Genomic DNA, 14,851 nt, shown 5'->3' on the forward strand with positions numbered 1-14,851 from the left:
TTAGAGTACAGTTTAGAGTCTGACGTTTCTGAAGACCTTCCTGAGTTGCTGCATGGGATGAGATTCTCAGAATAAGGTCTTGGCTAGATATTTAAGACTGAACCCCAGTCTCTACCCTTCCATACGACTTTCTCCTTAAGTCTGTTACTCCTTAAACCTCCTTGTGTCTCCTTAAGTTTCCCTGTGTCCCTGTACTCTATGAGGCTGACCTGACACATCAGCATCTGAATTTTTCAGGCTAACAGCTTACAGTTACCCACTAAAAAGCAAAACAAAACAAAAATCAAGTTTGTAAGGAAGAAGGGATATTTGCTTGGAATGTAGTAAACATGGCCTCTCTTTGCCCTCTTTATACTTTATTCGAACAGAATTATAAAAAGTGACTAAAATTTACATCCAGATAATTAAGAATTGATTACATTATGTCTGCATCCATTGTTTATAAATGTAAATGACAGTGTATCTCTTAGATGCTTTGGATAATAGGGAAAAAAAGTAGTCCTTAATAAAATGCAATATATTCACACAAATTTGAGTGCTATTTAAGCTTATTATCCATGGCAACTTAAACTTAAGCAACATGGTAAATACTTACTATATTCACAGGCAAAGAAAAATGCAAGAACTGCCTAAATATAGCATTAAAAAAATTAATATTCACTTCCAACTATTCTGTGGCTGTTAACATTATGGGGTGCTTTTAAAGGTCACAAACATTAAACTGTCTAGGAATATTCTGAATAGTAATAGCATTACATTGTGAACTTTACTGTCAAATTTAGGCCAATAAGGAGGAAAATAATAAAGTTAAGTAGTCAGAAAAGTATCAAAAAAAGTACAGTCATTTATATATACAGAGGATTTGAACAGTACAGATTCACTTCCAGTTGATTCAATCCTATTTACACATTTAAAATACAAAATACATCTTTTTTTTTTTTTTTTGCGGTATGCAGGCCTCTCACTGTCGTGGCCGTGGCCTCTCCCATTGCGGAGCACAGGCTCCGGACGTGCAGGCTCAGCGGCCATGGCTCACGGGCCCAGCCGCTCCGCGGCATGTGGGATCTTCCCGGACCGGGGCATGAACCCATGTCCCCTGCATCGGCAGGCGGACTCCCAACCACTGTGCCACCAGGGAGGCTCCAAAATACATCTTAATTGTCAAGAAGCTGACCACATTTAGCACCAGGAAAGGAAATTTACTTAGCCTTTGATCATGACCTCAGTATCTTCATACAGGAAAAGAAATGTTATGAAATCTCTATGTATTTATCACTATCAATTAAAAAATTTATTTTGAAAAGTAACTGCCGCATATCATCAATTCACAAGTGATTCTAAGGGAAGGAAACAAGTTGGGACTACTTGATATTGCGCACAACTCTCCTACAGTGGTTTGTTTTCATTTCTTCCAAGGCTTGTTCCAGTTGCTGGACCAAATGAAGCAGGGTGGCTGGGTCTGTCTGCAGAACTTGGGTGTTGTGATCTCCGTTCTGATTAAGGTGCAGCTTTATAGTCACTGATGGTTTCATCTGTTGCCTGAGGCTTCTGCTTGCAAGCTTGATTTTAAATGGAATAAGAGCATAAGGACTATTTAATAATCACGCTAAACATATAATAATTACATTATACCATACATAAAAATCTAATTTCAGATGAATCACAGACTTCAAAAAGAAAAGTAAACTTTAAAACCTTTGGAAAGAGGGACTTCCCTGGTGGCGCAGTGGTTAAGAATCCGCCTGCCAATACAGGGAACACGGGTTCAAGCCCTGGTCCAGGAAGATCCCACATGCCGTGGAGCAACTAAGCCCGTGCACCACAACTACTGAAGCCCGCACACCTAGAGCCCGTGCTCTGCAACAAGAGAAGCCCGTGCACCGCAATGAAGAGTAGCCCCCACTTGCCACAACTAGAGAAAGCCCACGTGCAGCAACAAAGACCCAAGTCAGCCAAAGCTAAATAAATAAAATAAGTTTATATTAAAAAAAAAAAACCTGTGGGAAAAAAAAAAAGAAACCAGAATGTATAGTCAGCATGGAAGGGTTTCTTAAACATGATATTAAAAAAAAAAACCATAAAGAAAAAAACTGATACATTGAACAATCATTAAAATTTCTTCGAAGGATACCTAAAAATGGTAGAAAAACAAGCCACAAACTGAGAAAAGATATTTTGTAACACATACAACCAAAAAAAAAAAAAAAAAAACTTAGTATCAAGAACGTATGAAGGGGCTTCCCTGGTGGCGCAGTGGTTGAGAGTCCACGTGCCGATGCAGGGGACACGGGTTTGTGCCCCGGTCCAGGAGGATCCCACATGCTGCGGAGCAGCTGGGCCCGCACGTCCACAGCCTGTGCTCCGCAACGGGAGAGGCCACACAGTGAGAGGCCCGCGTACCGCAAAAAAAAAAGAATGTACGAAGAACTGCTCTGATTTAATACAAACCCCACAAAACCAAGAAAAAATTGTACAGAGACCTATCTAAGCACTCTGCAGAAGTAACACAAATAGATAAACATAGGAAATATGTTCAACTTTATTAGAAATCAGTAAAATGGCCAATAAAATCGTAATATACTGTTTATCTGACTTGCAAGAATTAGAAACCTGTCCATACGGAGCACTGTAAAGTGATGGTAATGAAAACCACTGCTGGTGAGAGTGATGACAGAAACATTTTGGAAAACGTATACATGACCAGCAACTCCACTCCCAGGTATTTACCTTAAACTCTTACACATATACACATATTCATAATAGTATTTGCTTCCAAGAGTCCGAAACTAGACAAATCTCAAATATTCTTTAACAACAGAAGGGATAAATTGAGAATATTCATACAGTGAAATGCTTACTAAATGACAGCAAAAAGAAGTGAACTACAGCAACATGAATTGTCATGAATAAATCTAAAAAGAAAACGTTCAATCAAAAAAGCAAGTTGCAGGGCTTCCCTGGTGGCACAGTGGTTAAGAATCCACCTGCCAATGCAGGGGACACGGATTCAAACCCTGGTCCGGGAAGATCCCACGTGCCGCGGAGCAACTAAGCCCATGAGCCACATCTGTTGAGCCCGCATGCCGCAACTACTGAAGCCCGCGTGCCTGGAGCCCATGCTCCACAACAAGAGAAGCCGCCTGAGCACCGCAACAAAGAGTAGACCCCACTCGCCGCAACTAGAGAAAGCCCATGTGCAGCAACGACGACCCCAACACAGCCAACAATAAAAAAAGACCAAAAAAAAACAAAGCAAGTTGCAGAAGAATACATGAAAATCTAAAAACTATACAGTCTAGTGAAAAAATATACGTTAAAAAAACTATAAAGAAAAGATTAACAGAAAATTCAGGAATTCAGGATAATAGTTACCCTTAGGGGGCTGGGAGGGGGTTGTAATTTGGGGAGGGTGAGTCAAAGGTACTGAATGACAGTACTACAGGATAAAGAACAGTAGCCCACAAAGTTTTTCTTTCCACAAAGTTCTTGATATGGACTTTTTTTTTTTGCGGTACGCGGGCCTCTCACTGCTGTGGCCTCTCCCGTTGCGGAGCACAGGCTCCAGACCCGCAGGCTCAGTGGCCATGGCTCACGGGCCCAGCCGCTCCGCGGCCTGTGGGATCTTCCCGGACCGGGGCACGAACCTGTGTCCCCTGCATCGGCAAGCGGACTCTCAACCACTGTGCCACCTGGGAAGCCCTGGACTTCTTTTTTTTAATGGGGATGAAATTCTGTCCTTCTCCCTACAAAAATAACAGCAGCAACTTTAAAAGGATCGGCCCTAAAGGTAACATGCTCCTGCACCGGTCTCAGATGCATTCAATTCACTGATGCTATTTATCAAGTGCTGGCAACTTATGAAGTATGGGAAATGCTTCTATTAGAAACTAACCTATGATGATTCATTTATTTCCCATCAGCAACTGCACAATAATTAGCTGTAACTATCCATTTGCTACCAGTCTCCATGAGATGAGTCAGCTACTCAAAAATGAAAGGTTCTATATCCTGTTACTAGTTTCCTAGCCATTTATCTGGTCTTCATCTGACAAGACTTCTTTTCCTTCCTTCCTTGAGCTCAGTAAATCCATTAGTTCTCTGAGTAGCTTTTTCAGCCCTTAAATACACCTCACCACATGAGGCTTCCCTGGTGGCGCAGTGGTTGAGAGTCCGCCTGCTGATGCAGGGGACACGGGTTTGTACCCCGGTCTGGGAAGATCCCACATGCCACGGAGCGGCTAGGCCCGTGAGCCATGGCCGCTGAGCCTGTGCGTCCGGAGCCTGTGCTCCGCAACGGGATAGGCTACAACAGTGAGAGGCCCACATACCGCAAAAAAAAAAAAAAAATACACCTCACCACATGCAATATTCATTCAATATACCCTCAACATTGAACTGTATTAGTCCTTGCAGTAACACAGCAATTCAAACTCATTTTACTGGGCAAATGAACTCTCTTGAGTCTAATTTTAGAAATTTCAATTGCCTAAGTTTCTAACTTCTAAAAATGTCTTAATAATGGAAAAACTCAAAGCAAATCAATAAAGCTGAAAAAAGAACCTCTAAGGGCTACTGGAACCCAAAAGTCAGAAGCTATCTCCACATAAGAAAGGGATACAAGATAAACTAGTGCTGAAGTTCATGAACACGACCATTCCCAAATCTCCTCCACCTGGTTATTATGAGAGGATGTAAACATAAAGGCATAACCACCGTGATCTCTTCCTCCCCGTGAGCCCCACAGGAGTTGCTGCTTCTAAGGTCTCCAAGAGCATAAACTGTGTCAAGTTCTTTGCTGTAGCCACACCACTTGGCACATGATAGGTGTACAAGAAATATTTAATAAATAACACAGTTAAGAAGCTGCTGACCACCTCTCCTTACTTATATTCAGTGCTGAATTAAACCAATGTGAACACATTAAAAATATAAGAACATGAACTATTTGGGAAATGGTCTAAAAATGAACATTAAAAAATGAAAGTTTCAAACCAGAGTTTGGTTAAGATGGTAAAGAACACAAGAAGCCTCAGGACATAAACCTAAAATAAATCTTATATTCTATGTCAGGTTTAAAAAAAAAATAATCATACCTGTACATCTAGTCGCCATTCAAGGCTGTGGTAACTGGGAAGGTCTGGTGCCAGTTCACTCAAGATAGTTCTGATCTCTTTTCTGTTGTCCAGATAAAGCTGAAGCAACAATTTGTTCAATTCCTCAGAGAATCCAAGAACAAAAACCGAGTCTTGGAAATCCAGTTCAGAAATCTAAAAGTGAATCGAGTTTAACAGAACATCAAAATTTATTTTTGTCTAGGAAAGGCTGAAATACTGGATATATGCAAAAGAATATGAAATCCCTTAATTCTTTCTGTCTAGTAAAAGAAATAACACTCCTTAGTAAAAGGCAACCCTTGCCCACTATTCCAAATTCCGAGTTTCTGATACATAAAAATAAGCAACAAAAACAAAAATAAACTAGTGGGACTATTTCAAATTAAAAAGCTTCTGGGGGCTTCCTTGATGGCACAGTGGATAAGAATCTGCCTGCCAATGCAGGGGACATGGGTTCGATCCCTGGTCCGGGAAGATCCCATATGCTGCAGAGCAACCAAGCCCGTGTGCCACAACTACTGAGCCTGCGCTCTAGAGCCCACGAGCCACAACTACGGAAGCCTGCGTGCCTAGAGCCTGTGCTCCACAACAAGAGAAGCCACCGCAGTGAGAAGCCCGCGCACCGCAATGAAGAGTAGCCCCCACTCACCGCAACTAGAGAAAGCCTGCGCGCAGCAATGAAGGCCCAACGCAGCCAAAAATAAATAAATAAATTTATAATAAAAAATAAAAAAAATAAAAAGCTTCTGCAGGGCAAAGGAAAGCATCAACAAAATAAAAAGGCAACCTATTGAATGAGAGAAAATATTTTCAGATCATATATCTGATAAAGGGTTCATATCCAAAAAATATAAAGAACTCATATAATTCAATAGCCAAAAAACCAAACAATTCGATTAAAAAATGGGCAGAAGGGGCCTCCCTGGTGGCGCAGTGGTTGAGAGTCCGCCTGCCGATGCAGGGGACACGGGTTCGTGACCTGGTCTGGGAAGATCCCACATGCCGTGGAGCGGCTGGGCCCGTGAGCCAAGGCCGCTGAGCCTGCGCGTCCGGAGCCTGTGCTCCGCAACAGAAGAGGTCACAACAGTGAGAGGCCCGCGTACCATAAAAAAAAAAAAAAAAAATGGGCAGAAGATCTGAATACACATTTTCCAAAGAACACATACAGATGGCCAACAGGTACATGAAAAGATGCTCAACATCATTAATCATCAGGGAAATGCAAATCAAAATCACAATGAGATATCACCTCACACCTGTTGGAATGGCTCTTATCAGAAAGACAAGAGATAACAAGTGTTGGCGAGGATTCGGAGAAAAGGGAACCCTCCCTGCACTGCTGGTGGGAATGTAAATTGGTGCAGCCACCATGGAGAACAGTATGGAGGGTCCTCAAAAAATTAAAAATCGAACTGCCACATGATCTAGCAATTCTACTTCTGGGTATTTATCCAAAGAAAACAAAAACACTAACTTGAACAGATACACGTGCCGCCATGTTCACTGCATCACTATTCACAATAGCTAAGATAAGGAAACAAACTCATTGTCCATCAGTGGATGAATGGATAAAGAAATTGTAGCATATATACATAATGGAATATTATCCACCATAAGAAAAAATGAAAGAATAAAATCTTGCCAGTTGCAACAACATGGATGGAACTCAAGGGCATTATGCTAAGTGAATTAAGTCAGACAGAGAAAGGAATACTGTATGATCTCTCTTACATGTCAAATCTTAAGAAACAAAAACAAAAAACCCACCAAGGTCATAGATACAGAGAACAGACTGGTGGTTGCCAGAGGCAGGGAGTAGGAGGTGGGATGGGAGAAATAGGTGAATGGTGTCAAAAGACTTTTTTTAAAAAAAAGGCTTAGTGAGAGAATGAGGGCTCCTGGTTTGGGTAAGTCCTAGTGGGATACTCATATGCTGACTGGACACAAAGAAATCATATATTTGGCCAGGAAAGGGAGCTGGGAGAGAAGGGCATGGAGTCACAGTTTTGCTGTCCAATGTTCAGCATTACTGGGGACCAATCCTAATACTGGCACTGACCCTCAATAGGATAAAAGGAAGCTGCCAACAGCAGCCTTGCTTTTACTCCCTTATTGGATGATTGAAGTGAGGAGGGGATAGAAAGGTAGAGAAAAGGTAGAGAAAGCACAGTCTTTCTCTTTGCTCCTCTTCCTTTCGTTGTATTCACCTCAGCCACTTTAACACTCTACTTTCCTTGCTCTTTTCCAATTTCTGCATGCCACCCTTTCTTTCTCAGGTTTGTTAATGTCATTAGACTTGTTTCTGTTTATAATAGCATAGGCTTGTGTATTTTATCCCTTCAACAAATATTTTCTGAGATCCTACTGTGGGATAGGTCTTGTGCTACGAAGACAGAGCTGAACAAAACAAACAGGCTCATTGCCTTTGTGGAGGAGATTATAGTCCTTGGGGCCGGGCAGGTTGGGTTAGCTGACCAATCACACCAGGTGGTCTGTCAGAAGATTCAGTTTGACTACACAGAAGAGCAAGAGGCTAGGGATCTATTCTCAGGAGGAGAGCAGCCAGGAAAGCTCTGGATAGGGCCAGAAAGGATTGCTTAGGGCAGCAAAAATGAGTTCCCCGTATCAATTAATGGAACATGGATTTATGGGACGGGGCATTTGCTGTGGACCACCTCTAAGTGTAATATTTTAGGAAGTCTGACAAAAGGGATCTATAAAATAAATTTTTTATGTAGTTGCTCATAACCACTCAAATAATCTGTTAGGGTGAAAACAACTCAAGTAAGCCACACTGCATCTTTTATCACTTCCAGCATTAGGATTCACTATCAAAATGTTGAGCCTCTAGTGTAGTTTCCCAAATTCGCCTGATCTTAAGAATCACTTGAAGCACCTTGGGAAAAGATTAATTCTCAAGCCCCTCCTCTGGAAAGCCTGATTCAATAGGTTTGAGGTAGGAACCGGGAATCTGGTTAACAAGGGTCACGCGTGATTCTTACAGAAAGGTAAATCTGAGACACAGTAGAATGGATAATATGTAAATTAAGCCCCATGCAGCCACTTGTAATTTTTCAAATATTTTTCTCTATTATGAGCATGAAGAAACAAATACTGGTACAAGATCCCTCAGCTAGTATTAAGGAAGGGGAAACCAACACTTAAAAAAAAAAATGGAAAAAATGTTTTCAATTCTCCAATAAGCTATATACTGCTAATATGCAAAAAATTAAATCATTTCATTCTCCCTCCTCTTGGGATCCATACTATAGTATATGGTTTAATAACATGCAGAATTAGAGGCAATTCTAATTTATACTGACAAGAGGTGTTCATGCCAGCAGATCACATTATAGTCAGATTGCTTAGGCATGGCTTCACTAAATCCATTATAAACCAGTAACAACATTACTGAAATGAGCAGATCCTGCCAGGACTGATGTAGAGTATACTGAATCTCCTTAAGGTCCTGCTAATACAAAACAGTCCACAAAAGCCCTTACCATGAGCTTTGAACTTTCAGTGAGAAGGTGTATTAATCCTTCCACACCATGTTGGACAGTGTCACTACTCACGCTGAGTTTTCCTGAAAAAAGAGGAAAAATGAGCAAATAAATTATGTGGTATTTATTCTTTTATTCAAACTCTAAAGGGTAAATGTTATCTATTATTCCATGTTTTCAAACACTGCAATTATTACAAAAAAATAATTACTTGGTAATAGCCTCCTGTTCATTCTCCACTCCCAGCCAAATGCTTTCAGTATTTCCCACCATGTAACCTTTACAAAAACAGACCCGTGGAGACAATACCAGGCGCACAGTCCTTCTCGAGTGCGCCGCTACTTCAAGCCTGGCAGAAGGGACAATAATAGAAACAGTCCCTCCTCCACCGGGGTAAAAATCCTTCAGCAAAAGTAGATGTCTGAACAACTAATAATAACCAAACACTTGTATATTTATGGTTCACCCAGCTATTCCACACACTTGGATGCTGGTAAGCATCACAGTATTCTGGCAGATGGTACTATGTCCATTAACACGTCAGGAAATCGACTTAATACAAGCTTTTAAAAACTCACAATACTTAGGGGACGGGCAGGATTTGCGCCCTGACTGAAGAGTCCTTCTGCTTTTATTCTGCCACAATGGGAATAAGACCTTTAGAGTCCCAATAACCCCTTCCCCTCCAGGGGGACAGAGAACGCACTTCTCCGCGCAGTTTTCGGCGCTGTGCCTCCCCCCTGCTTACTTGCAGCGCCTTCGTAGATCTTGGGGTTAGAGCCACGCCTCAGGAACTCCACCGCAATTCGCCCAAACTCAGCGACCACTGCAACGGAAGCCAGGAGACCCTTAGCACCGGGCGCTCCCACCGATCCCCTCCCAGACCGCAGAGCACCACCCTCCGCCGCCGGGCCCCCTGACCCGCGCTGTCCACTTGCGGCAGGAAGGCCAGATGCTCCTTGTGCTCCTCCGACAGGTCCAGCAGCATCTTCTCTGGCTAGCCGATTTCAACCCGCAGCGCTAACCCCGTCCTCGCCACTTCCGGGCCCTGAGTCCAAGCGTAAAAAGGCTCCGGCGTCTCAGCGTCTCGAGCTTTCCGTTCCGGATTCCGGCTTACCGCCGTCCTACACTCAAATGCCTTCCGCGGCGCAGACTGGGATGAGAAGATTCTTCCGTTCGCCAGTCAGTTGTAGCCTGCCGGGTGTAGAATGCTATTCTCTGAGGAAGATGAAAAGAAGTTTAAAATTCGACACGCCCCCCCCCCCCCCGTGGAGCTTACATTAATAATATCAATAGCTAACATTTATTAAGCACTATGTCAGGAACTGTTCATACAGTTAACTTATTTAGAGTTCCCAAGAACCTTATGAGGTAGGTACCATTATTGTTCCCATTAGAGACAATGAAACTGAGAGACAGGTCAAGCAGTTGAAAGTAACTTTTATAGAGGTATTAGTTTGTACAGAGCTGTTGTATACGTTATCTTACTTGATTTATCTTATTTAATATGCTCAATAGCCATGACATCGTTTGTACGGTGCGGGCCATCGTTTGTACAGATGAAGAACCCAAGCTCCAAAGACTATGTCATAAGCCAGTGACAGAGCTGGAAGGAGAAGGTCAGAGCCCTTGATCACCTGCTCCAAAACCCATCATTCTGCACAGGAGGCTGAAAGCTGAAGGTTGGTAACAAGTTCTGTGAGTGATTATAAATTAGGATAAAGACAATGAGGACGAGGAAGACGACGACTACGCTTGTCTTTATTTTTATGTGTTGGGGGCAGTGTGAGAATTTGGTTCCTTTACCAACTCACTCTTCTCACCTGTTGTGGTGCAAATATAAGAGACTACAGAATGGCTAATTGACGGTCTTCAAATCTCACTGTCTTGGTGGGGGAAAGCATGGGGGAAAAGAGAGAGAGAGACAGAGAGAGACTTCACATCTACGGTTGTTTTATCTAGGGATATAGATAGAAAGCTGTCTGTCTATACGTCAAGCTCTCTATACTTCATGTCTCCTGGGCAGAAGCGAAAACTGGAAGAGTTTTTCAGCTGTGCTCTCTGTGTCTACCTCATCCCTTGCATCTGACTGAAACTGAAATTGTTTCCCATACTGGGGCACAGAAAGGCAGGTTTTTAAACTTGTTAGTTAGGTCTTGAAGCAGCATTTGCAGAGAGAGCCCAATTCTTCCTTAGACTATGTTGCAGGTCAGCAAAAATGGCATTTTCTGAACAAGGTTTTATACATACATTATTGAGAAAATGTCCATTATATATAGGGAATAAGGAATGCCGAAATGAATTTACAAATAGGTGTAATATTATGCCAATATAAAATAGCATTTCTTCCCTGTGATCTCAGGGACTGAAGTGGGCGTGAAGGTCGGGGCGGGGCAGGGGTGAAGGTAGGAAATAAGGATTAACAGAATGGGGTGGTCAAGGAAGGTGGTCAAAAAGTCAAGTTATAGCTGGGGGAACCAGCCTGGGAGTTAAAACTTCCTACGATGAGGTACAGAGTGACTTTCTGTTACCAAATGTTATGTAGTTGTTTAGAGGTAATTACCTGAGTGAAAAGTCAAAAGTCTAGGTTCCAGATCTGGCTCTGACTCTCACTACCTGTAGGGCCTCCAATAAGTTATTCTTATATGTTATAAATTTAACCTCTTCATTTGTAAAATGGGTATTTTAATGATGACTGTCCTTCTGTGTCATGCAGGGCTGCTACGATGCTCGGATGAGTTAATAAATTCATATTAAGAAATTGATTTTGATGATCAACTTATACACTAAATTAGCAGTAACAGATGATTTGTTAACTGAAACATTTATATTTTATAGGAGCAGATTTTGTGTACATAGGTCATTGGGAATTCCATGAGCATGATCACGCTAAAATCCATTCATTTAATAGAACAAATATTTGTAGAGCAATGACTCAAAGCTCAAGCATATGCTATGCCTTGGCAACTTAGAGATGAATAAAATACTGTCCTTGCCTTCTAGGAGATGATAATAAAGTAAAGGAGACAGTCAAGTAATCTGAATACAGTGTGATGAGTGGTAATACCCGAGGAAGGAACAAAATGACCTGGAGCAAAGAGAAGGTGACACTTAACTTTGATTTAAATAAGATTCAGGTTTAGAATAAATGTCCCATGGTATCCTGTCTATGCTAATAATAATGCTTTACAACTGTATAATATTATAAGAAAATGAGATCTTAATGTCACTGCATGCTATCTTACTAGGGCTAAAGTGAAGAAAGGATAAATACTCTGTAATTTTTCAGTTGATTCTGGCAAGGAACAAGGCTTCATATCAATTGTCCTCTCACATTTTCTCCTTATCATCCTCCACCTCCTTTTTTTCCTCTCATATTTCCCCATATTTCTTTCTTCTTCATAGAAACTCCTGCCCCAGAATCTTTGCACCAGGCACCTCCTTGGTTATGTTTTCAATGATACATAAAATAGTATCCTCTCTTGCAAGGAATCTCAGTTCAATTCAGCACACTGTCAAGAGGAAGGAAGCATGGTGACACCCATCACTCACATGAATTGCCCTCTCATGAGTCTGAGGCTGCCGTCAAATGCGTGAATTAGCTCCTGAATTTTTTTTCATTATTTTAGTTAACTTTTTCAACTGGATGATAAAATGCATACAGAAAAGGATACAGAGTCTTAAAAAATACTTCTTGTTGAATTTTCTCAAATTGAACACATCTGTTAACCCAGATCAAGAAATAGAATGTGGGCTTCCCTGGTGGCGCAGTGGTTGAGAGTCTGCCTGCCGATGCAGGGGACACGGGTTCGTGCCCGGGTCCGGGAAGATCCCACATGCCGCGGAGCGGCTGGGCCCGAGAGCCATGGCCGCTGAGCCTGCGCGTCCGGAGCCTGTGCTCCACAACGGGAGAGGCCGCGACAGTGAGAGGCCCGCGTACCGCAAAAAAAAAAAAAAAAGAAGTAGAATGTTACCAGTACCCCAGAACCTTTGCTGTGCCCTCTTCCACTCACTGTCCCCTCTTGCTGTCTCTACAATGAACTAATACCTATATACATGCTGCCTTACAACATCTCTTTGGTATCATCTTTGTATTTTCTTTTGTATTAACCTTCTATGTGCCCCAACACCATAATATCAAACTAGAAACCTAAAGTTATTTTTTTAAATGAGATTTAGATTTTAGGTGCTTCTGACTATTGTAACAGAATCTATCTTAAAAATCTTCCTAGCAAATAGCATCAAAAATATGCAATATTTAAGAAAACAGTAAGTGATTTGTAAGACCTCTACACTAAAAACTAAAAATCATTGATGAGAGAAATCATGGAAGACTTAAATGGGGACATATACTATGGATAGAGAAATATATCGTGGGCTGTAATATTCACTATTATTAAGATGTCAGTTGTGACCAATCAGAATCCTAACAGGCTTCTTTATAGAGACCGACAAGTTTATTTTCAAAATCTACTTGGAAGTTCAAAGGACTGAGAATAGCCAAAACAAAGTAGGAAAAAGGACAAAGTTATTCATACTACCTGATTTCAAGGCCCACAGTAAAGCTATAGTAATTAAGACAGTGTGGTTTTAGTATAAGGAAAAATAAATAGGCCAATGGAATGGAATAGAGAGTCTGGAAGTAGATCCATACATATATTGTAAATTGATTTTTGACAAAAGTACCAAGGTATTCAATGAGGGGAAAGAACTTTCAACAACTTATACTAGAACAATTTGATAAACTTATGGAAAAGAATTGACTCTCACCTCACATCACACACACAAAAATAATTAAGGATGGATTATAGACCTAACATAGGAGCTAAAACTGTGAAACATCTAGAAGAAAACAAGAATATCTTCATGAATTTGGGGTAGGCAGAGATTTCTTAGAGAGGAAGCAGAAAACATGAACCATAAAAGAAAAAAATGATAAATTGTACTTCATTAGAGTTAAAAACTTTCATTATCAAAAGACACCATTAATAAAATGAAAAAGAGAGCCACAGATTGGGAAAATATATTTGCAATACATGTATCTGGCAAAGAACTTGCGGGACTTCCCCAGTGGTGCAGTGGTTAAGAATCCGCCTGCCAATACAGGGGACACTGGTTTGATCCCTGGTCCAGGAAGATCCCACATGCTGCGGAGCAACTAAGCCCGTGCGCCACAACTACTGAGCCTGCGCTCTAGAATCCAACTACTGAGCCCAAGTGCAGCCAAAAATAAACCAACTTGTATCATGAGTATATTGGAATCTCTGATAAACCAATAATTAAAAGGTAAACAACACAATTTTTAAAAATTTATTTATTTTTGGCTGCGTTGGGTCTTCCTTGCTGCGCACGGCTTTCTCTAGTTGGGGTGAGCGGGGACCACTCTTCGTTTTGTTGCATGGGCTTCTCATTGCGGTGGCTTCTCTTGTTGCAGAGCACAGGCTCTAGGCGCGTGGGCTTCAGTAGTTGTGGCACGAGGGCTTAGTTGCTCCACGGCCTATGGAATCTTCCTGGACCAGGGCTCGAACCGGTGTCCCCTGCATTGGCAGGCGGATTCTTAGCCACTGCACCATCAGGAAAGCACCACAATTTTTTAAACGGACAAAAAACTTGAGTTGACACTTCACAAAAGAAAATGTACAAATGGCCAATAAGCACACAAAAAACATTCAGTATTATTAGTTATTAAGGAAATGCAAATTAAAACCACGAAATGTCATTTCAAACCCACTAGAATAACTAAAAATCAAAAGTACTAATAACACCACATTTTGGTGGATCTGTGAAGCAGCCAGAATACTTGTATATTGTTAGTGGAAGTGTAAAACAGTAATACCACTTTGGAGAACTGTTAGGTAGTTTCTTATAATGTTAAATGTACATTTACTCTATTACCTAACAATTCCACACCTAGTTGCTTGCCCAAAAGAAAGGAAAGCATATGACCAGAAAAAGACCTTTACAGTAATGTTTAAAGCAGCTTTATTCACAATATCACAAAACTGAAGCAACCCAAAGGTACACACATTTGAATAAATTATGGTGTGCCTACACAATGGAATACTACTCAATAGTAAAAAAAGATCTACGGAAGACGTGTATGGAGGAAGTACAGCTATTGGAGTTATTAGACCTGTACTCTAAAATAACTATGAATAATATGTCCAAAACATTAGATGACAGATAAAGTATTTATTTAATCAGAGAAGTAGAAACTGTCAAGAAATTAACAAA

General features: G+C 41.2%; 1 protein-coding gene across 1 annotated transcript; it reads right to left on the reverse strand.

Annotated features, from left to right (window-relative positions):
* Positions 1–751: 751 nt before the first annotated feature.
* COMMD2 (COMM domain containing 2) lies at positions 752–9,665 on the reverse strand. Its single transcript, XM_065876640.1, has 6 exons — positions 9,539–9,665; positions 9,366–9,443; positions 8,618–8,700; positions 5,094–5,267; positions 1,152–1,559; positions 752–928 (listed from the first exon to the last, which is right to left on the reverse strand). The coding sequence occupies exons 1-5, from the start codon at positions 9,603–9,605 to the stop codon at positions 1,362–1,364; spliced, it is 600 nt and encodes a 199-aa protein (XP_065732712.1). The 5' UTR covers positions 9,606–9,665; the 3' UTR covers positions 752–928; positions 1,152–1,361.
* Positions 9,666–14,851: the final 5,186 nt, after the last annotated feature.

The sequence above is a fragment of the Phocoena phocoena genome, chromosome 4 (genome assembly GCF_963924675.1).
Source record: "Phocoena phocoena chromosome 4, mPhoPho1.1, whole genome shotgun sequence".
In the NCBI taxonomy this organism is placed as follows: Eukaryota; Metazoa; Chordata; class Mammalia; order Artiodactyla; family Phocoenidae; genus Phocoena; species Phocoena phocoena.